At 39.1% G+C, this 24,675-nt stretch overlaps 1 protein-coding gene across 1 annotated transcript in view; it reads right to left on the bottom strand.

Moving 5' to 3' along the window:
- Positions 1-24,675, bottom strand: part of LOC114650147 (phosphatidylethanolamine-binding protein 4) — a 701,255-nt gene that overhangs the window by 81,081 nt on the left and 595,499 nt on the right. The window contains exons 5-6 of the mRNA XM_051935655.1: positions 13,549-13,594; positions 2,580-2,696 (exon numbers count right to left, since the gene is read on the bottom strand). Coding sequence (XP_051791615.1) covers positions 2,580-2,696; positions 13,549-13,594 — 163 coding nt within the window. The remainder of the gene's footprint in view (positions 1-2,579; positions 2,697-13,548; positions 13,595-24,675) is intronic.

Genomic DNA, 24,675 nt, shown 5'->3' with positions numbered 1-24,675 from the left:
TGTATCGCACCCACACTATAGTCACATTCAACAATTGAGGTATTTTTTACCTTCTTTTCTGTGCCTGTGCTGTTTTGTGTTACTATGCTGGAGAGGATCCCACTTTCTTTTGTCCCCCCGAGTTGACTGATGACCCATCATATTAAGTCCCAGCTATGCATCTTTGCTGATGAGATAGCCATCCGTGACACACAATCCAAAGTACAAATAAATTGAGTATTAAATAGATGGTGATATGAAGGTTACTTTTATTTTATAATCCATCCATTTTTTTTAGCTTACTTAGTCCTATGCAGAGTATTGTAGAACCTAAGCCTACCCTGGTAGCATTTGGTGAAAGTTAGAAATAAATCCTGTATTGAACAGCAGTCCATTGCAAGCCACACTCAGAAACACACCTACAGTCTCTCACACACGGACAAATTAGAGACACTTGTTACCCTCATTTTGTCTTTGGGATGTGAGTAGAAGAAAGAACATTCAGAGAAAACTCACTTAAACTCAGGAAGAATATGTAAACAGTGATTTACTAGGAAGAAGCAACATTATCCGTTCCACTACCATGACACTCATTCTGTTTTATTATGATGCAGCTGTTACCTGAGTGTTAAAAGTGGAAAGCACATAAAAAACACAGGGTGAAATTTCACTTGTAATAAGAGAACAAATATCATCTGAGAAAGAACTTGCCTTTTGTCTAGAACAGACTCAAAGAGTAGAGTTGTGCCCAAAATAATTAGTACCTGCTTCTGATGATGCTAAACCCAGGGTTAATTCACTTTAGGGAGTTAAGGAGGTTCTGTCCTGATCAAAAACCCTACTCTCAGACACACACTGCCGGCTTTTAAAACCCCCAGGGGCATGCTACCCTAGTCTGAAGCCACTCTTCCCTAGAGTGAAATGTATGCTTGTGCCTTGAATAAAGCAAAGTGTCTACACGTGCATATACTGTACATTCATGCGATGTGTCTGCTACCAACAGCCACACACCAGGCAACCAACCCACAGCAGCATGCAACCAGCCAGCTAGCCTCCCACTAGCACCAGCTTCCGAAAACACATATTGACTTGAAGTCAACAACAACCATTCAAGCATCCAGCATTTGTTGACGTCCAAACAGGATGCAAATGTTGGCACCAATCCATACATGCTACACTTCAAGTGACATTTATCGTCCCTGCCAGTGGTCGCATGCATGCCTGCTACAGCTGTTAAGTGCGGCTTTGGCAATTCTTATATTTACCAGATTACTGATAAAAAGCTCAAAACGCTAAATAAGGGATATAAAAAGCTATTTGTGACATGCATTTTCACATCAGGATTGTGATACTGGATTAATCTGAACCTGAACAATTGATATTGGATTTCTGTGCTAGTTATGGAATGTTTATATTGAACACCCAGTTCAAACACCAGGGTGCAGATAACAACAGTAGTGCCTGAAGTGAATACCTGTGTATGGCTGGAGTTTAGCGACAGTGGGGTCGTCTCAAAAAGATCCAAGACAAACCATTCAATGACTGAGTAAAGAGAAATGGGGTCTCAACCAGGACATTCTCAGCAAGGGTGGGAAAACATTTGACCTCATATGATGACATTGTAGTCATTATTGAGAGGTGGAAGTACAACTTTTAGGAAATCTTAAACTTTCTAAAGTAATACCTCTGAGACAGAGACAGTGCTAGAAGCACTGGTTGGAGCTAGATACAACTCTGTGGCTAAGGTTCCTGCAGTGATTAAAAGGCTACAGCTTGGTTTGGATAGCATGCACTTGGGAACTTAAGGGCTACATCTCTTCTGTTTACAAATTTTATTTTCTTGCTGGCCTCATCAGATTGTAATGTCCAGTGTGCACTGGAATTGTGTGCCACACAGTGTGATGTGGAATGGGTTTGAATTAGGACTTCCTCACTCAGAAAACAATCATTTTTTTTAACTGGTAAGAGACGAACAGATGCCTCAAGCTGAGGAGCTTAAATACCTCAAGGTCTGGTTCACTTATGAGGGCAGAAGTGAGACTGACTAATGAATCAGTGCAAAGCAACAAGGCATTGTACCTTTGTGATGTTGAAATGGAACCTAAGACATTGAGCTAGTTTTAGGTTTACTGGTCATCCCCATCCTTATCTATGGTCCAGAGTTGTGGGCAGTGACTGAAAGAACTGGAATAAGTGGTCAAACGGTCATTATGGTGGAGAGTTGCTGAGCTGCCTCTCTTTTCAATGGGATTAAGATGGGAAGGCCACTTAGAACTGCTGCTTATCTCGATCAAGAGGAGTCAGTTGTGATGGTTTCAGCATATAATTAGGATATCCTCAATGTTTCCTTCTTTGAGTGTACCAAGTACTTCCCAATAGGATAAGAGTATTCCTAGGACACATTGGGAATTACATTTTGCTACTGAGCTTGGACTGTCTTGAGAACTTCCCAAGAGAACCTGGAAAATATTTCCAGGGTAAAGGCAACATCCAATGATTTTGGAGTGTGGCACAACAACATTCAACTGAAAAAGCAAATTGAAAATGAAGATGACTATGATACCAAAACAGGATCTCCACATCACCTTTTCAGATCTTACCTAATGACTTTTCTTCTTCTGGACTAAGTTGAAGAATCTTATCTGTAGGCTGTTCAAATACCAAAAACTGATATCGGTGAAAACCAGTTCCTTGGGGTGGAGTTGGAGGTTTATAATCTGTTAAGTAAATGGTAAAGATAGAACATAACATGTTAGAATCTAAAAACTTGATAAATTATTAAAAACTAGAACAGGCTTGGTAAATGTTTAGAGTGCTAGTTAGGTCTGTTACTTGGGATATCACTACATAACTGTAAAACTACTTCTACTGATTCATCTTTTTTGTATAGCTCTAGAACATCTTGCTCTGGAAGTTATGAAACTACCATATGCTCCTCTCACTGTCCAGAACAATAACTAAAAACATGGCAAATATAAAAGTCATTTAAGCCAATCCATATTTTATCTTTTATAATGTGTACTCTTTCCTGTGTACTTTACAGTCCATCTACATCTTTCTAAAACCAGCCTTTACTGTCTTAGCCTTAGGACCTAGGCAATGATACTCAATAGAATAACACAATCAAATGTGTGAAGATATTTTCACGAAGAGGCCACAGTACAGGGGCTGTAATAATTATCACAAGCTCAGCATGAAATATTTTATAATGACTTAAGGACAGCAAATTCCTCCCACACCATTAGACCATCCATTCGTGTTCTGCGGTGAAAAGGACCCATGCAGATTTCCTACTCAAATAAGTATAAAGAATAAACTCAATTTTAACAGTATTACTTTTGTTGGACCCCTTCAAGTAATTCCAGTTTAAATCAAATCAGCAGAAGAGACCATCACTAAAAATATCAAATCTTATCCACCACCATCACAAGAGCACAGTGAGAATGTCTTTTACTCTGGCTCCTGGAAAGAGATTTGCTCATGAAGAAATGTTCAAATGCATTTGTAGGTGAACTACAGATCTAAAAACAGTCACGCTAATGAATATTGAGTTTAGCTTTTTAGTTCTAATTTAAAGTAAAAGCCACTGATTGACTAGAATTAATGTGAACATCTAAAAAATGACATATAGCATAAAATAAACAATACCTGCATATGACTTTCATCTGGTTGTTAACATGAATAACAAAAAGTGATGCTTTTATGAGTAGAGAATATTTTAAAGTCATATGTTTTATCAATTCCATGTTCTCATATTAGTAGAAAATTAAATTCGGTACAAGCAGTATCATGTCGTCCAACTTGTACAGTACTTTTGTAACACTTGCACAGGTGTTACAAGGCATTTTGCTACATATACTGTATTTCTCACTCATTTTGTCGTAAAATCATAACTTTGACAGAGTGGGGAAAAATTGGAAATATATATATATATATATATATATATATATATATATATATATATATATATATATAGTGAATTAGGACACTGTATAGTGCCCAACCCCTCACAGACTCAGACTGAGGCACATGTAAAACACAAGAAGACTTTTATTTTTCTTCACCTGTGGGGCACGTTTTCCCTGTGAACTCCACAGGCAATACACAGTCACAAAGTACTTAAATCACACAACAAACACTCTTCTGGCACCACCACTCCTCCCTGGAAACCTCGTCCTCTTCCTCCCGATTCTGGCTCCTAAGTGGTGGTTGCTGGCCTTTTTTATAGCTCACCCGGAAGTGTTCCAGGTGCTTGATCACCTGTTTCTGATTGCACTTCTGGGCGGGGCTGTATAGTTGTCCAGGCCAGCTCAGGGATCCATGCAGCACCCCCTGTCAGCCACCCCAGATTCCAACAGGGCTGTGGAGAACTCCATCTTCCATGGAGCCCTGCCGGAAACTGAGGCACCATCGTCAGCCAGGGAGGCTGCTACCAAGCGTCCTGGGGGAGGTACTGAAATGCCCATGGTTGCTTCCCTGGAACATATGTAGAAGGGGCGTCCGCCACAATATATATATATATATATATATATATATATATATACAGTATATACACACACAATGTAATCAACTGCTTTTCCTTCTATTACATCTCCACAGATTGCTTGTTAGTGACTCCATGTCATTTAACCATAGACAGTTTGCAATTCTATCTGTGTACCCTTAGTTGCTTGAAAAATAAGTTTGTTAGTTCTTTCTTTAAAATCATGGTATACTGTGCCATGCAAACATTTAATTGCCACATGAAAACTTTTTGTAAAGCTCTTGTCCTTTATAATGGAGGTAAAAGACACCAAGGTTCAATGTAAAAAGAAAAGCATTAAAACTTACCAAATGTTTATATTTCTAGCCAAGAATGTTATCAAATATTGATCTGCGTTTTGAGATTGCACATACAGTATCTTTCAAAACAGTGTATGCATGTCATTTTAGGAAGTAAAAAGCAAAAAAAATTTTGTGAGATTCAGTGATTTTAAAAGAAGGCCAGTTATTTGCATCAGCTCACTACTCGTCTTCCTCCATTGCACTCCTCAGGTCCAGGATGAGTCGTTTCCATGCACTGTTTTGACATTATTAGTATTGACTGGCCCTGTGAACTTATCCTCAGTTCGTATAGACATGCAGGAGGCGTGGCTGTTTCAAAAATCTAACACTTTTATAAAAAAAAGTAAAGCACGATTTCAAATGTATTTTTATGTGTACAAAGTACAGAGAAACTCTTATGCATGCTCTTCACCACCATAATGCCATTTGGCATAACTCTCGCTCATTATGCTATGTAAAATAACAGCACAAAATGTAATAGGCCAAAAGTACACACCATTTTGGAAGAAAATAATCATACAATTTGAGTGCATCTGTCTGTTGTTACAAGCCACGGCAGAATATAACTGTTGAACAAACAGAATTGCAGAGACCAACAGTAGCATAACATGCAGCTTGTAGCTTCTGAAATTTGGTGAAAATGGCGTGGGAAAAGTGGGTGAAGTGAAAAGTCCAGCCATGACACCTTCTGTGAGCAGATAAGGGAGGAACAAACTTATTTTTACCTCAAGAAAATAGTTTCAAGGGTTTTGTTGTTGCAAGAATGGCTCTGAAACACAAAAGGCACATGTCTTAAAATGAAACCTATGTTGCTTCAAAGTGGACGTATCTGGTAAGTGTAAAGACTTTTTATAAAGCACATGAGAAGGCTAGGTATTTTTTTATTCATAAATTTTTTGTTTGTCCTAAAACTTTTGACTGCTACCTGTCTAAGATCTAGAACTCAGCTTGACCTTTCTTTTGTTCATTCTTCTCCAGGGCACTCCCAAATCTCATAGTATCCATGACACATTAGTAAATGCAAATGCTTCCATTAATTAACACTGAAAATGCTCAACAATCATAGTGATCTCTTTGTTTCATTAGCACTCCCCATTAGTAAATATAAACTAAATAGAAGCTGCTTTTCTTTAAAAGTACAAACTATCGAATTGAAACAGAGGGAGACTGAGCTTGCACTTGGCTCACATTCTTTTTCAGCAGTGACTATTAAGTTCAGTCCCAACTAATTTTTCTTTTAATTAGACTCCTCCCGCAATTAAGCAAGTTTTTATTGCCTTATACAAATCCAGAAGTTAAAAACTGCTTGTGTTAAATTTGTATTGAAGGAAGTTAAACATTTATGTGTGATAAAAAGAACTAATTCATCCCTGTGTATCTTGTGAAATTGGCCCCAGTGCACATGTGTGCATGTTTACAGTGGAACTCTGTCCAGGGATTGATCCTGCCTTGTGCCCAAAGATTTCTGGGTTAGGATCCAGCCTCCCACACCTCTGTTCAGGATTAAGCAGGCTTAGAATATGGTATGGTATATTATCTTGCTTTTAATGTTCTAGTTATTTAATATACAGTATATTCACTAATAACCACATGTGGGTAGAACTGAAGTATCTGCTCCCTTTTACCATTCAATGGTGTTTGTTCTGCTCATCAGTACGAATTACAGAACAGCTAAGCATTTATAGCTATGGCAAAGCATTTTCAATGTCTTAGAAATTTTGCTTGATTTCTAAAAAAACATAAACCTGTAGCCACAGGAGTCCAAGGACAGAACTTGAAAACTACTGCTTTATTCACTCAAAGAAAACCAGGAACTGTGACTACAGGCCAACTGATCAAAGCACTGAAGAGCTAGGTACTTTCTTATATCATTAAATATTTTAAAATGTGCATGCAAAACATTTGCTTCTATTCAGCTTTAAAAAGCCTGCTTTAATTTAGCTGTTTAGTTACAGATATGTGGTATATAGAAAGAGGTAAACAGATGAGAAAAGATGAAGAGCACATAGATAAAAAACACTAAAAAGAATAGCAACTGTCACTTTACAACATGTAGTTTACAATCCCCCCACATCAGCCTGTCTACTAGTCCACAGTAAGAAGTCTGGACCACTGATATGCCTAGTTCAGATCTCACGTGATTTCTCCATACAATGGAGGAAAAATGAATCTGTGGAAATGACTGTGAGAATGGTGGATGGCTACACATATTACTGTTTCTAAGTTGAATAAGTGGTCAAGCTTTTCTCAAGAATTAGAAGTAGGACTCGGTGTCTCTTTAAATTCCAGAGTTTGGCAAGTTTTTAATTTTATTATATGTTATGGTTTTTTATGAGGGTTATCCCTTTGCAAATTCATATGAAGAAGGTGTTATGTGGGTCTCATTTAAAAATGGAAACAAAAAGCAATTCCTCCTAACAACTCATTGTCAATGAACAGCATAAGTGTGCATGTGTGTAATATTTAAAATATACAAAAAACACTTAATACACATATATAATCAATCACAGAACATGTAGAAGAAGAATCCCCACTCTTAAAATTAGAATCTCCCCTGTACAACATATGCCCTACTCACCAAAAAATGAGAAACAATTTACATCCTTGATTGTAAGTCTCAGCTGCTTGCACAGATCACAGTTATTTGCAAAACAAACATGGCAAATAAAAAAAAAGATATATTTAGTGTGGCAATATTAAATTGAGAAGCTGGGGAAATTATTCTCTGAGAAGGTCAGCAACAAGCTCGAGCGCGGGAGGTGTGAATGTGTGACTCAGATTTGTTGGCTTTCCATTGTAGAATACAATCTCTCATGCGTTGTATTTACTTTAATAAAATGACACTTTAAAGAAAACGTTTTTACTTACACCGGAGACAGAGAAGGGAAATTATTTTAATATGGAAACACAATGAGCTTAAAACACCAAACCTCTCATAAGGTTAAAGGCAGGACTCTGCTCTTTTAGCTGCCAATGTGGCCAAGAAAAGTGTGTGGGTTTTGTTTAGACAATTAAACCAAACCAACAGGAAATTACTCGAGGGGCTGTTGACCACACAGAGTGAAACGTAGCTTGGGCCCAGGAAACCAAGATGGCTTGGAACATGGACCACATAAGTATATGAGAGAAAAAAAGTGTAAACTAGCTGAGACACATAGATAGCACCAGCCATTTTATTTTGACAAGGACATGTATAGTAGCTACAGCTATAGCATGCCTATTACCCACTATTACCCACCATGGACAAAATCACAAATTGTTCATTGGTCTCCCATCCACATACTGTATATAAATATAAATTAAAATATGTAAGTGGGTTATCCCTTCTAAAGTCCAATAGGCATTAAACCCTACTCTGGCAAGAATGGTCACTAGGTAGAAAATCATCAACACTGGTCATGTTCACACTTAAGCTGAAAGTATCTACATTCTCATTTTTGGCTCATATCTAATTATTTTTTGCTTGACTGGTCAAATTAATTTTGCAAACAATCTAAATCTAATATAAGGGTGTACAGATATCTAGTCTGAAATAAATGAAATTAATGAAAACAAATTTGTTTGTCAGAGAGATGAAACCTAATGGACCATCATGAACACCAACAGAATGGTTGCTGACATGCTACTTAGCAATGGTTTCTGTGTAGGATGCCTACCTGTTCTTCAACCCATAATGGCAAGGAAAGAAATATAAAACAAAAAATTAGAGCCGGTGTTTTGAGCACAGCTATCACTTCCATATCTGTATATAAAACCTGTAAAGATGAAAGAAGAATGAAGACTGGTGGGGCAAAATGTGGGCGTTTTGACTCAAAAGAGTGGTTTGACAAGTTCAGAATGTCAAGAAGAATGTTCAATTGCATATTTCAAAGTTTGTCCTCAAGATATCTCTTGGAAAAAGTACATTTTCAACGTGTGCCCTTCTCTTCTGAAAGGAATTGTCCAGCAAATGGGCCCCAAATTCTAATTACGTTCACCACTCTACTTTCTTTTCATTTGCACTCTGAATTGGTACTATCATTCAACTTGATTTTCAACACAGTGATATGACTATGGTTGCATAAACGCTGAAGTAAAATTAGTTGTGCAGTGTAAATTTCCAGGCAGTTTTGAATTCAGTGTTACCATACAAGTCACATTCAAGTCACATGTGTCTGTATCAAATATAGTACCACATACAATAGTCATCTGAATCTGATATGAAAAGTTCTGAGTCTATGTGCTTGAACATTTTAAAAAGAATTAATCTGAGACACACGAATAAAAAAATTCAAAGGACCTGCAGTGTGAACTTAGCCATTAATGTTCTCCTACCTTAGTTGTTCAGTTGTATTTATCATATATTTTAATTAACAATGCTATTTATTTATATCTACTGGTTATTACAACACTGCTGATATTTGGTGGTGACATTTTCATTCATAGCCAGTTTTCTCATAACCTATTTAACTTTATGTTTACCTGTGGAAAAACAAGTCAAAGGTGCTGAATATTTTTTCAACAATAAAAAATGTTATTATGTGTAACAGAAACATGTAAATACCGAAATGTCATCATAATCAACATAGGAAATAATGTCTAGTGTGCGCTGCTGTACTGATGTAGGTTTAGTATAGAAGTTTTGTGTGATATGCTTTGAAATAGTCATTATCACACATGGGCACTGTTCGAGCAGATGTGGAAAGACTTTTTTTTGTAATATTCCAGATGTATCCAGAGCTTGCTTCACACAGCATGTAGAACTTGATACCAAATTGTGCATGTTTGGTTGTGATGTACTGCATCCATGACAGCCTTCCCTTGTAACCCATGAGACTTTCGTAAATACACCTTCTACATATTCTTGATGATCACCTGATAAACTTCCCACAGTTTGTACAGTTTTGGTTCTGGGTGATTGGCTTCATCATAATCATCACTATTAGTAAAATACAGTTATTTGATAATGAATGAAACACAACATTCACTCATAACTTCACCAAAAATAGGCCTCAGCGACAACTGGTTTGTGGACCAGTACCATCTCTGGATTGGTTATAACTACAATGCCCTGCAGTATCAAAAGACTGAAAAACAAACACATATCATCTGTAGCAACAGGATGCCAGTGACTGCGACAACCAAATAGTTTATTCTGAATTTTCAGACACTGCTCAGCATAGTGGTTCATTTTAATAACTATTTTCCACACCAAGACTATCTTTAACAAATTGTAATTAGTCAAGATAATCATGATCAACTGATATCTTTATGTGAGTGTTACCTGTATATGGGCAATGAGGAGGTGCAAGATTGTAAGCATTAGTATAAAGCCAACACCAAACATGAACATCACTGAAACTTGACAGGTTGGAATCTAGCAAAAAAAAAATTGCATTGTCATAACTATTGCTCAATTTGAGCAATTGTTCAGTTTCAGTTTTTTCTAAAACACGCTTTATGGCTTTCTGTTTGTCATTGTGTTTTTGGTTGAGGGCTCCATCCCTCATGGATATTGATGGGTTACCATATTAATCATAAAGTGGCAGAATGTGTTGAAATATTTATGAGGTTTTGCAGAATTACATTATTTTATCCACTACATGGCAGCAGAATACTGTACCAAGAGGTATTTGGGCTTAACCTTGTAAAGCGGATCATTGCACACTACCCTGAGTCTGACTCAGGCTTAATTGTACTTACATAGCATTACAAGTTTGTGTCACACTTGGGGTTAACGTCAAGGAGGTTAAGAGACAATTGTTCATGAACCCTGACCAACTAAATATGTCTTCTCAATCTAAAAGTCAATCCTTTAAGAGTCAACGAGTCTCCTTTTGCAGTCATAATAACTGCACCTGCAGGTAAAGAATATTCTGAATTTCTATACATTATGTACTGTATAAAATTCTAGAATGCTATCTGAACCCTTCACAAGTAAATCAGAGGAATATGAATGTCCCTATTATGAGTGTTTTTCATCATCCACCTTTATCCATACATTTTTTTATATTGTTGTCCACTATATACTCTGTACAGTGGAAACTCGGTTCACGACCATAATTCGTTCTAAAACTCTGGTCGTAAACCAATATGGTCGTGAACCGAAGCAATTTCCCCATAGGATTGTATGTAAATACAGTGTACAATTAATCCGTTCCAGACCATACGAACTGTATGTAAATATATATATATATTTTTTTTAAGTTTTTAAGCACAAATATAGTTAATTAAACCATAGAATGCACAGCATAATAGTAAACTAAATGTAAAAACATTGAATAACACTGAGAAAACCTTGAACAACAGAGAAAACTAACACTGCAATAGTTCGCCCTATAGCGCTACCAACCACTGGCTAAAAACACTTTTTTTAATGAGTTTTAAGCACAGGGAAAAAGATGAACATTTGAAAAAATCCGTAATTTAATAAACCACCAACAAAAGTAACATTGCAACAATGCACGCTACGAACCGATCGCTGTAAACAGAAGTGAAAACAAAATCAAGCCCAGTGCATTCTTTAACTGCCTTCCTACCTTATGCGTCCAGCTCTCTCTCTCGCGCTGCCTGTGTGTGTGTGTGTGTGTGTGTGTCTCTCTCTAGTGTGTGTCATGCTCTCTCGCTCTCTCTCTCTTGCTCGCTGCACAGGAAATGCACAGGGAGAGACTGAACATGTACAAACCGAAAGGGAAACTGGCTTGTTCGTATACCGAGTGTGTGGTCGTGAACCGAGGCAAATGTTTGGCGAACTTTTTGGTCGTAAACCGATTTGTACGTGTACCGAGACGTTCGTGAACTGAGGTTCCACTGTATTCTCTTTGTGCTTATGCATTCATATTTAGTGAAAAGTAATTTTCTGCCAAAGTTAATGAAAAGTCCATATGAATATATATCTCTCTGGTTGTTTCTATAAACAATTTCATGATTGACAGTACTTTAAAAACAATGGTGTTCTTGTGGCATGGAATGGGAGAGAGAACCTCTATATTACTTTATGCCTATTCAGTACATCACTGATAGGCCCTCCACCTTAAGATACATTAGATTTTGGCAGCTGTTGTGAATTTTAGTTGAAAACCAGATATTCATAAACAACCTTTACCATTTGACATTACTAGTTTCCTTGTGATAATAAATGTACTTCTTAATTATCAATTAATAAACCACCTAAGTGCATAAAACAACACAAAGAGAAAGAAAGAGAAAAAGATCAAATAAGAGAAAAATTACATTCAATTAGTCAAACTGGCCCCAAGCACATCCTTCATTCTACTGTAAGGCAACTGGAATTTTCAAGACAGCAGACAAGGATGGGAAGCACAGGAATACGACCTCTTAGACTGCGGTAAGAATATCTTGCCTGAAACAGATTTAACCTTGCAGACCAATAAGAGAGTAAGGAATCTGGAAACTGCCATACTGATCCAGCCCTGAGAAGGTAATGGCTCATAAATAAAACTTTTAAAGGATATGTTAACATAAATACACCTTGACAGCACCAAGATGTTTTGCAAGTCACTTTGGATAAAAGTGTCTGCTAAGCCCATAAACGTAAATGTTGTCATAAATTACATTGTGTATTATATGCTGTCAACATAATATTCAGTCTAGAGTTAGCGGAGTGAGCTAAACAAAAGTCCACCAGCTCCCCTTGGAAAGACAGAGAACCATTTTATAGTTGGACCCAGCGGAAAAGCAGAATTTGTTTTTTGTCTGCCTTTTCTACCTTATTGTGTTCTCCCTGTAATCGTCATTGCCTTGTGTTTTTGGAAGAAGTAAAACCACTTATTTTTGACACTGTTGAGCCCTTCTGGTCTGGTGGAACCCCCTTTGACATAACAAGAACAATGAGGCTTTAAGTCCCATTCAGCCACAGCAATAAAATTTGGTAAAATCAGCAACATGCAAAAATTGCTCCAGGAAATTCTTCTTTCAAATCTCTGCAGTTTTCACTAGTACACAGTCAACCATATACTAAATTGTTGCAAACATTCTCCCAATTGCATGCAACACCTGATATTATTCACAGAAAAGGTGGATTGAGGTTCACGGTTTGCAGTAAATAGCAGAGGAGGTTTAAGCAACATACTGACTTATATTGAAAGATACATTGTTCTTGACTATATTATATAAAATACAATTTGAAAAATTACAACAACTGTATGCTTTATTATATGCCTTTCAAATGAATAACATTTTCAACAGTGGATATTATTTAAAATTCTACATAATTAAGTATAAGAAGTAATAAGCAAAAAAAAAAGTGGATAAAATGGTCCTTACCCACCTTACACTTTTATGAACCTTTATAAATATCTTTTCTCAAAATAACCCATTTCCTAAACCTGCTTATTCCATTTGATGGTCATGGAAGACTGAAGCCGCTCCTCAGGTGCATCAGGAACAAAAAAGACAGGTTGGGCCATCACTAACCCCCTTACATCAGCCCATCTGCAAATCAACCTTAACCATGTCTTTGGCATGTGGGAAAGTGGAAGCCCCCAGAAAAAGAGAGAGAGAATGTATAAAAACAGACAATACCTGGGCTAAAATCTGAACCTCAACAGCAGCACTAACCACTGCATCATCAAGCTGACCTTAAATAGGAAATAAATATTCTGAATAAAATCAAGGACAATATATAATCCCATGATAACATCTTAATCATTCATCATCTTTCTACAGTTAACATTGCCTTTTGGCAGATTCCCAGCACTGCAGCTCCACTCTTTAACAGCTCATACCTTTAAAACCTACTCTTACCTGAAAGCGTTTTTCCATCAGCCAAACCAGTCAACAGACTGCTGCCCTGTAATGAAAATAAAAAATATCAAATTAGCAGGATGTCATGGTTATTTGTCATGGATGAATAGTAACTTTCTCAAGTTAAATAAAGAGAAAACTGAAATCTCAGTGATTGGCAATAATGGATACAATGAGGCTATTAGAAATAAACTGGAAGCATTAGGATTAAAAGTCAAAACGGAGGTAAAAAGCTTAGGGGTAACTGTTGACTGTAATCTAAATTTTAAATCGCATATTAATCAGATCACTAGGACAGCATTTTTTCACTTAAGAAACATAGCAAAAGTTAGACCTCTTATATCATTGACAGACGCTGAGAAATTAGTTCATGCGTTTGTCTTTAGTCGACTAGATTACTGTAACGCACTCCTCTCAGGAATACCCAAAAAAGACATAAATCATTTGCAACTAGTGCAGAATGCAGCTGCTAGAATCCTAACCAGGAAAAGAAAATCCGAGCACATCTCTCCAGTTTTGATGTCACTACACTGGTTACCTGTGTCATTCAGGATTGACTTTAAAATTTTGCTTATGGTTTATAAAGCCTTAAATAATCTCGCCCCATCCTATATATCGGAATGTTTGACGTCTTATATTCCAAATCATAACCTCAGATCCTCAACTGAGTGTCTCCTTAGAATTCCAAGAGCAAAACTTAAAAGAAGTGGTGAGGCGGCCTTCTGCTGTTATGCACCTAAAATCTGGAATAGCCTGCCAATAGGAATTCGCCAGGCTAATACAGTGGAGCACTTTAAAAAACTGCTGAAAACACATTACTTTAACATGGCCTTCTCATAACTTCACTGTAATTTAATCCTGATACTCTGTATATCCAATTCATTATAATAACCATTCATGGTGACTCTAAAATCTGTACTAACCCCTATTCTCTCTTCTGTTTCCTTTTCCGGTGTCCTTTTGAAGTACCATGATGTTCCAAAAATGATGGATGGATTAAAAGCCAGAAGTCTGTATGACCATCAGCATCAAGTGACTCCGTGACTACAAAGAGGACTATTTCATTTATGTTAGGTAGAATGCCCAGAGGGGACTGGGTGGTCTCGTGGCCTGGAACCCCTACAGATTTTATTTTTTTTCTCCAGCTTTCTGGAGTTTTTTTTTTGTTTGTTTTTTCTGTCCCTCCTGGCCATCGGACCTTACTCCTTTTCTATGTCAACTAATGTTGCCTTATTTTAATTTCTTATTTTGTCTTTTATTTTTCTTTTCTTCATTATGTAAAGCACTTTCAGCTACTTTTTGTATGAAAATGTGCTATATAAATAAATGTTGTTGTTGTTTTTGAGTTAAAGCAGAAACTGTACACTGTACATATTTAAAAACAATCATGTTGTAGTAATCATTCAAATACATTATCCATTCATTTTCTTAATCCATCCATGCATTTTCAAATTCAAAGCCTCAGGGTGCCACTGCCCATTCTTTATAGCAATGAAATCAAAAAAGAACCAAATTCTAAAGGAATGCCAATCCATCACAGGGTATACCCCTACATAATTGGCTAACTGAGACTCACCAATTCATTTAATCTGCTTGGCTTAGGGATGTGTTAGGCAACTGGTGTATCACAGAGACTGCAAATTCAACAAAGAGAGTGTGCCAACTGGGATCTGTACCCATAACTTAGAATCCTAACACCCTCACAAAAAATATAAAATACATAACATTACACTTGAATTACTGACCTATGAGGACATTTCTTTAACCTTGGAAAAACTGGCAATTAAGGATAGCAGTGTGATGTTCTGTGGTGTACTGTGTTCCTTGTTAGAAAGAAGCGCTTCCATTCTTTATATTCTGACCAACAAAATAACATGATGAAGGACGAGAAGTGTGATGTAAAGCTCAGGCAAGCTGTTAGGAAGTGTGCCTACAGGTTAGAATATCGAATTGTTCTCTCAAACTGAGAGTGTGAGCTGTGAGGCTGCTGTATGTATTGGTTAAAGCCAGGGCAGGCTCTACAATTTAGACAAACCAAGTAATGGCTTAGGGCAGCAGAATTTGTGGGGCACCATTATTCTAAATAACACAGAACCTGACTTACCAACGCTTAGAGTCAATATTACTGTCTGACTCCAGTTTACCTGACTGCACAGTAACAATCATGGGGACAAAAGAGAAAGGCACACAACACACACACACACACGCCCACACACACAGACAAAACACACAGAATGTGCAAGTTTATGCCCTCAGAGAGATGGGCATATTTTTCTATTATTTATTTACACCTAAACAAAAAAAAGGTAGATTGGTAATCCTCCCTGCTATTAGGGGCCACAAGAAACGGCACCAGAAATAACAAATACACTGCTAAATGCACAGACAAGTCATGCCTCCCCTCACATTGTCCCCTCTACATACATACTTTGATAGACTGTTATTCATGACGTGGACCTGTCAATTTGAGGCCACCTCTTCATGATGCTTTTTCCTGCCTCCTCATCTGCTCCACCGCACACAACAAGAGCTCCTCCATTCAGCTCCTGTCATCCACCAGGAGGTCCTTCTCATTCCGGAAGTGCTGGACCTCCTGACCCTGTCAATCAGGTGGCTGGTCCACATCGTGTCAAAGTGCTCTATCCCTACACTGGCCGCATGCAATTGATAAGTGCTTCAGTCTTATGGCTAACAAAATATTGTTTTATAGTTCACATACTAGAAATGTTGGGTCTTAACATCTGATGACCAACAACAGCTCTTTACAGTTGGTCTTCTAAACCTTCAGTAACAGTAACCTAACAGTATTCACTTTACACCGAGTGTTCGTTTTTCTTTACTTTCTGCAGATGCAGGGTTGTGGTTTTACTTTTGTTTTAGTTTGGTTTCCATTTCAGCAAGTTTGCTCTTTATCTTATTTTTTCACCCTTATTTATACATTGGGTGGATGCAGATTTTGAATTCACACATATATTTTTTTTCTTTTCCATCCTTTATTTCGAAAGCACAGGGCACTGCCATTGTGACTGGTTTAAGAAGAATTCCTTATGTGCCTCTTATGAATCCTCACAATATGAGAAACAAAAATAATTCAAGGGTGGAGTTCTGCCTAACCGTTGATCTAGTCAGCATAATACACTTTACAACCTTGGCATTTTTTGAATTGCAAATTTCATATTGTGTATGTAATCCCTGTTTTATATGACTGTAATTATTATTATTCTATTTAGTATTAGCATGAATAATTTACCCCTCCTTGAACTGCCACCTTATCGTGGTGGAGGGGCTTTATGCCCCTGGTAGGGCCACCCAAGGCAAACTGGTCCTAGGTGAGGGATGAAACAAAGAGTGGTTCAACAAACCTCCAATGATGAATCAAAACTTTGGACGACGTTTTCCCTTGCCTGGACGCCTGGAGGTGGGGCTCGATGGCGAGCACCTGGTGGCCGGGCCTGCACCCATGGGGCTCGGCCGGGCATAGCCCGAAGAGGTAATGTGGGTCCCCCTTCCCATGGGCTCACCACCTATGGGAGGGGCCAAGGATGTCGGGTGCAGTGTGAGTTGGGTGGTGGCCGAAGGCGGGGACCTTGGCGGTCTGATCCTCGGCTACAGAAACTGGCTCTTGGGACGTGGAATGTCACCTCTCTGAAGGGGAAGGAGCCTGAGCATGTGCGCAAGGTTGAGAGGTTCCAGCTAGATATAGTCGGGCTCACCTCGATGCAAAGCTTGGACTCTGGAACCAATCTCCTTGAGAGGGGCTGGACTCTCCACCACTCTGGAGTTGCCCCCGGTGAGAGGCGCTGAGCGGGTGTGGGCATACTTATTGCCCCAACGACTTGGAGCCTGTTTATTGGGGTTTACCCCGGTGGACGAGAGGGTAGCCTCCCTCCGCCTTCGGGTGGGGGGATGGGTCCTAACTGTTGTTTGTGCGTATGCGCCGAACAGCAGTCTGGAGTGCCCACCCTTTTTGGAGTCCCTGGAGGGGGTGCTAGAGGGCATACCTTCTGGAGACTCCCTCGTTCTGCTGGGAGACTTCAATGCTCACGTGGGCAATGACAGTGAGACCTGGAAGGATGTGATTGGGAGGAATGACCCCCTGATCTGAACCCGAGCAGTGTTTTGTTATTGGAATTCTGTGCTCGTCATGGATTGTCCATAACGAACACCATGTTCAAGCATAGGGGTGTTCGTATGTGCACTTGGCACCAGGACACCCTAGGCCTCAGTTCGATGATTGACTTTGTGGTCATGTCATCGGACCTGCGGCCACATGTCTTGGACACTCAGGTGAAGAGAGGGGCGGAGCTGTCAACTGATCACCACCTGGTGGTGAGTAGGCTTCTATGGTGGGGGAGGATGCCGGTCAGGCCTCGTAGGCCCAAACGTGTTGTGAGGGTCTGCTGGGAACATCTGGCAGAGTCCCCTGTCAGAAGTAGCTTCAACTCCCACCTCCGGCAGAACTTCGACCACGTTCTGAGGGAGGTGGGGGACACTGAGTCCGAATGGGCCTTGTTCCGTGCCTCTATTGTTGAGGCGGCTGACCAGAGCTGTGGTCGGTGCCTGTCGTGGCGGCAATCCCTGAACCCATTGGTGGACACCGGCAGTGAGGGATGCCATCAAGCTGAAGAAGGAGTCCTACAGGACCTTTTTGTCCTGTGGGACTCTGGAGGCAGCTGATAGGTACCGGCAGGCCAAGCAGAATGCGGCTTTGGTGGTTGCTGAGGTTAAAACTCAGGCATGGGAGGAGTTTGGGGAGGCCATGGAGAATGACTTTTGGATGGCTTCGAGGAGATTCTGGTCCACCATCCGGCGTCTCAGGAGGGGGAAGCAGTGCAGTGTCAACACTGTATATGGTGGGGATGGTGCGCTGCTGACCTCAACTTGGGACGTTGTGGGTCAGTGGGGGGAGTACTTCGAAGACCTCCTCAATCCCACTAACATGCCTTCCAATGAGGAAGCAGAGCCTGGGGACTCAGAGGTGGGCTCTCCCATCTCTGGGACTGAGGTCACTGAGGTGGTCAAAAAACTCCTTGGTGGCAGGGCCCCAGGGGTGGATAAGATACACCCGGAGTTCCTCAAGGCTCTGGATGTTGTAGGACTGTCTTGGTTGACACGCCTCTGCAACATCGCATGGACATCAGGGACAGTGCCTCTGGATTGGTGGTGGTCCCCCTCTTTAAGAAGGGGGACTGGAGGGTGTGTTCCAACTACAGAGGGATCACACTCCTCAGCCTGTCTGGAAAAGTCTATTTGGGGGTCCTAGAGAGGAGGGTCCGTTGGATAGTCGAACCACGGATTCAGGAGGAACAGTGTGGTTTTCATCCTGGTCGTGGAACAGTGGAAAAACTCTACACCCTTAGCAGGGTCTTGGAGGGTTTGCCCAACCAGTCTACATGTGTTTTGTGGACTTGGAAAAGGCGTTAGACCGTGTCCCTCGGGGAATCCTGTTGGGGGTACTCCGAGAGTATGGGGTACCGGACCCCCTGATAATGGCTGTTTGGTCCCTGTACGATCGGTGTCAGAGCTTGGTCCGCATTGCTGGCAGTAAGTCGAACCCATTTTCAGTGAGAGTTGGACTCCGCCAGGGCTGCCCTTTGTCACCAATTCTGTTCATAACTTTTATGGACAGAATTTCTAGGCGCAGCCAGGGCATTGAGAGGGTCCGGTTTGGTAGACTCAGGATTGAGTCACTGCTTTTTGCAGATGATGTTGTCCTGTTTGCTTCATCAGGCCGTGATCTTCAGCTCTCTCTGGATTGGTTCGCAGTTGAGTGTGAAGCGGCTGGGATGGGAATCAGCACCTCCAAATCCGAGACCATGGTCCTCACCCGAAAAAGGGTGGAATGTCCTCTCAGGGTTGGGAGCGAGATCGTGCCCCAAGCGGAGGAGTTAAAGTATCTTGGGATCTTGTTCACGAGTGAGGGAAGAATGGAGCGTGAAATCGACAGGCGGATCGGTGTGGCATCTGCAGTGATGCGGGCTCTGCATTGGTCTGTCGTGGTCAAAAAGGAGCTGAGCTGCAAGGCAAAGCTCTCAATTTACCAGTCGATCTACGTTTCTACCCTCACCTATGGTCATGAGCTATGGGTAGTGACCGAAAGAACGAGATCGTGAATACAAGCGGCTGAAATGAGTTTCCTCCATAGGGTGTCTGGGCTTTCCCTTAAAGATAGGGTGAGAAGCTCAGTCATCCGGGAGGGACTCAGAGTAGAGCTGCTGCTCCTCCGCATTGAGAGGAATCAGATGAGGTGGCTCGGGCATCTGATCAGGATGCCTCCTGGACGCCTCCCTGGTGAGGTATTCTGGGCACGTCTAACCGGGAAGAGGCCCCGGGGAAGACCCAGGACAAGCTGGAGGGACTATGTCTCCCGGCTGGCCTGGGAACGCCTTGGGATTCTCCCGGAAGAGCTAGAAGAAGTGGCCAGGGAGAGGGAAGTCTGGGCATCTCTGCTCAAGCTGATGCCCCCGCGACCCAATCTCGGATAAGCGGAAGAGGATGGATGGATGGATGGATGAATAATTCAGGGAATTAATGAAAAGTATAGAAAAACCCTATCATATATAATACAGAAGTCATTTGTGTGGATTATATATAGTACTAGGGGGCTTACCCCCTGCTCGCTTCGCTCACCAACCCCCATTTTCTGTGCTACGCGCCAGCCACTTCACATCTCTGCTGCTCGTGTTGTGAAGAGGGGGACTGAATGCACCCCAAGGAGACGTGGTCGCTCCTCTGAATCCCCCTCTTAAACGGTGATACAATTGGAAACAAATACAGTTTTTTTTTACTTCCTCTTTGCTCAATCAACAGCTGTTGCTGCTGCAGCTGCTGCTGTCATGCTGTGTGATCTCCATCTCACGTGGCACTTAAAACATTTAAAAACCTGTACAGCTGCTGTCCTACTCTTTGCCTTTTATTTCTGGCCCCAGGCGTGGTTAAATCTTTTGAGACAAAGTCCTGTCTCACAAGATGTGAGTTCTGTATATTTTTTAGTTTATAATTTAAAAATGGAATAAAAATCTGAAAATCTAACAACATCACATTAAAGTCTGATAAATTCTGAAAAGAATGATACCAAACATATATATGTAAGTTTTAAAATAAGCCCAATTTAAAGCGTGACAAAAAACATGACAAAAACATTGCACAAAATCGTTGCAATTTTAGGCTTAGGATTTTATATATAGAGAGTAGATATATGTGGCATATATATATATATATATATATATATATATATATATATATATATATATATATATGTATATATATATATAACCTCAGTGGAGATGGAAATAGGTCAAATAATTGATATAAAAGAAAATGTTTGAAAGTTCACAAAAATGAAGTCAACTGCTAGTATTCTTTAACATTATTTATCTAGAACTTTGAACTTCATTAAAACAAATATATCCCTATAGCATACATTAAATGCATACATGAATGTTAATATATAGATCAGTACATAATCCAGTTAAATTAACAGAGTACAGACAAAATGTTCTATAGTTAAAACTATATCAAAGAAGAAAACAGCAATAATCCTACATTTATGAAACTTTTATGTCATATAAAGGGTCATATAATCTGTTTTTGGTTGTCTGTGGGTGTTTGGGTCAGATGCCATTTACAGTTTCATTAAGCGCAGCAAAAATTCTGCAGCTATCCCTGGTCAGAGCATCCTAGATTCATTTAGACTGTAAAAAAAAAAAAAGAAAAAAAAAGCTAGTGTCAGTAATTTCCGAGAGTTAAGATACATATCCCCTATCTTAGAATATCAGTCCCACCATGGATGAAAAGGGGACATGATCACTGGAAGCAGCATTCCCATGTGGTTTTCTGGTAAGAAGATACAATAATGCGCAATACATCACACTTACTAAATGTGAGAATATTAATATGGAGTTGAGTCCAGTGACAGGTACTGTTTTCAGCAGGTAGCTTCTTATCTGAGTGTTCATGCTAATGTTTCGCTTTAATCTTTAACATGATCTCTTCAGGTTTTCTGTTTTCTCTCTCTGTCAAGTCCAAGTTGATTCTGCCTTAGTGAGTTTGGTATTGAGTGTGCCTGTAATGGACTCGTTTCCCTCAAAGGCTGGTGCTTAAATTTATTCTTTATGACATTATTTTTTCTAATAAACTATACTTAATACTAAGATTTGAAATTTTCACCCAGTATCAGTTTTCTCTAGGTCTATTGCTTTGTACATCCCTCTTTAAAGTTTTATTCTGTTAACAGATTTTGATTTTTTGATTTGTGTGGCTAACATTTGTCAGAAATATTTGAATGATCCTCCGGGTATCTGTCATTGCTGAATTTTTTAATATTTATTTGCTGTAATGATATCTTGTAATGATAATGTTTTCTACTTTCATTTGCTTTGTAAAGTATTTTTGATGAAACATGCTGTAAATTGAGGTACTGTATATAAAATGAAAGAGAGATTAGCTCTGCCATCTCCTTTCTCCAGATCCACGGGTTCTCAACTCACATATGCACTCTGTTCATTTTGTATGTGAGTGATTCATAACACTCAACGACACAACATGTTGTATACAAATATCTTGTGTTTATGCATAGTTATCAAATAAAAAAATGGTCATCCTAGTTATAGCTTTTACTAAGTCAAAGGACAGTTGATTAAGCTTAAAAAGATTACAATATGCAAGCTTTCAAGGCAACTCAGGCCCCTTCTTCTTCTTCCCCTTCTTTGATTACATCTTGCCTGAAGAAGGGTCCTGAATTGCCTTGAAAGCTTGCATATTGTAATCTTTCTAGTTAGCCATTAAAAGGTATCATTTTGCTTGACTTCTCACTACACTCCTAACACCTTATTAGCAATATGTGGAATAATAACTGATGGTAAGGTGCAGAGATAAAAGTTAAACACAGCCACTGATAGGGTTACTGCTTTGTCTTTGAAACACAGTAGCACTACAAAGTGCCAAGGCTAGGGCATATATACTGTAGGTGCCTTGGGAAATACGGTAGCTAATTTTTCTTTATTAATAACTTCTTGCAGTACTTGAAAGATTTCAAAATTGTACAGTGATTCAAAACACATTGCTAACTCAACTAAGAAGTTCATTTGGGGCTCAAAAAAATCTTAGACTCCACTTAACTTTCACTTTGTTGAAAGGAGTCAAAAAATAAATAAAAAAGGCTGCAGTGAATGCTTGACAAAACACTTAAAAGAGTAAATGAAGAATTTATGCAGTGAATGTTGAAAAGTCTGCTTTTATTTAGTGAAATGTCACATTTTCTTGGGATAAAAACTGAAATCAAAATGCATCAAGTCAGACATTTTTAATAGGATCCAGTAAGCAAATCAATATAAATAGATCATTTCTGAAAAGAAGGATGAAACAAAAAAACTTTATGTGCAATAATTGCATAAGTTTGCACAACCTTTATAATGGAGGCTGCCATTGTATTCATAGATATTCAGTCACTTTCTAAATCACGTTTAAAGGTAATTTGCCTTTGGCTGCTTCAAACTGAATCAACTGAAGGGATTCTGATTAAGCCTCAAAAAAATCTACTGTTCTGGTAGGGTTTCTATGAAGGCTGCATAGTACAGTAATAATCATCATACAATCAATATGCAGCCAGGGAACCTTTAGAGAAACCCTACCAGAACAGTAGAGTTTATTCCTTAAAAGGTAACAAAGATGTATGTGATCTTAATGTTGACATAGATAGATAGATAGATAGATAGATAGATAGATAGATAGATAGATAGATAGATAGATAGATAGATAGATAGATAGATAGATATCTGTCTGTCTGTCTGTCTGTCTGTCTAATTATATATACACACTACCGATGAAAAATTTTAGAATGCCTCAATTTTTTCAGTTTTTATGGAAATGCATGCAGTTTAATGCCTTAATGTTTCATGAAATCCAGATATAGTACAAATAAACAATGGCAAATAAAAAATAAGTCAAAGTATCATTAAGTGTACAAAAGTTCATTCAGCTTTTTGATTAATCAAAGTAGCCACCTTTTTCTGATATAACAGCCCAACTGTAATAACCCTTTTGATTCAGAATGGCAGTCACTCTGTGCAGGTCACCATCTCTGCCTCCAGCAAAAGAACCCCAGACCATCACAATTCCATCTCCATGTTTGACAGTTGGGTGTCACACACTGAGGAACCGTCCTTTCACCAACTTGACAGCGTACAAACACCCTGCGTGATGATCTGAACATTTCAAATCTTTGATTTGTCAGTCCGTAAGACTTTCTTCCAGTCTGCAGTAGTATTTCAAGGCCTTATTTTGTTCTTTAATGAACGGCTTTCTTACTGCTACTCGCCCTGTCAAACCTGCAGCATAAAGTCTCCTCTTCACAGTAGAAATTGAGACTTGCTTTTTTTGACCACTGTTAAGCAGAGCTTGAAGCTGTTGTGCTATGAGGCACCTATCATGAAAGTTGGTGACCCTCAGAAACTTGTTTTCTGATTGGGTTGTTGACTTTGGGTCTCCCTGATCTTTTCTTATCAGTTTTCTACCAGTTTCCAATTGCCTTTGAATTGTGTAGGACACCATACTCACTGACACTTTGATTTTGTTTTTGCAATTTTTGTAAATAAAAGGCCTTCACTTCTAAGGATAATAATGTTCTGTCTCATTTCATTTGTTAATTGCTGTTTTCTTGCCATTATCACTGAAATATTGTCCAAGTAGTACTTCAAAGGGTGTAGTAAAACAGTCTGTTCTAACTCTGCTTTAAGAAGTTGGAACACCGGTGCAAATTGTTTGCTTCAACATGTAAGGCTTAATTTACTTTAATTGCTGCAGGACATCTGTAGGTTGTAACCTATTAATTGTTCCCTGAAGAAGGCCTATTTGTAATATTCTGATATTTACTTTTTTCAGTTTTTGCTAACCTAAAGTTTAAATTAAACCCTCTTGCAATTTACTGCTTAGCTTTTCACCATTTTAGGTCATTCATTGCATTTCAACTGATTACATTTGAAGAAAAATAGTAAAAACTGATTTGTTCTAAAACGTTTGGCCGATAGTGTATATACGCAGTATATAAAGTAAAGAGAGAGAGAAAGGGAGGTTTAATACATGAAAAAGAACTATGAAGGCATGAAACATTGGGAAGGCCACCACTAA

Source organism: Erpetoichthys calabaricus, chromosome 1 (assembly GCF_900747795.2).
Source record: "Erpetoichthys calabaricus chromosome 1, fErpCal1.3, whole genome shotgun sequence".
In the NCBI taxonomy this organism is placed as follows: Eukaryota; Metazoa; Chordata; class Cladistia; order Polypteriformes; family Polypteridae; genus Erpetoichthys; species Erpetoichthys calabaricus.
This window is presented reverse-complemented; position numbering and strand designations above follow the sequence as displayed.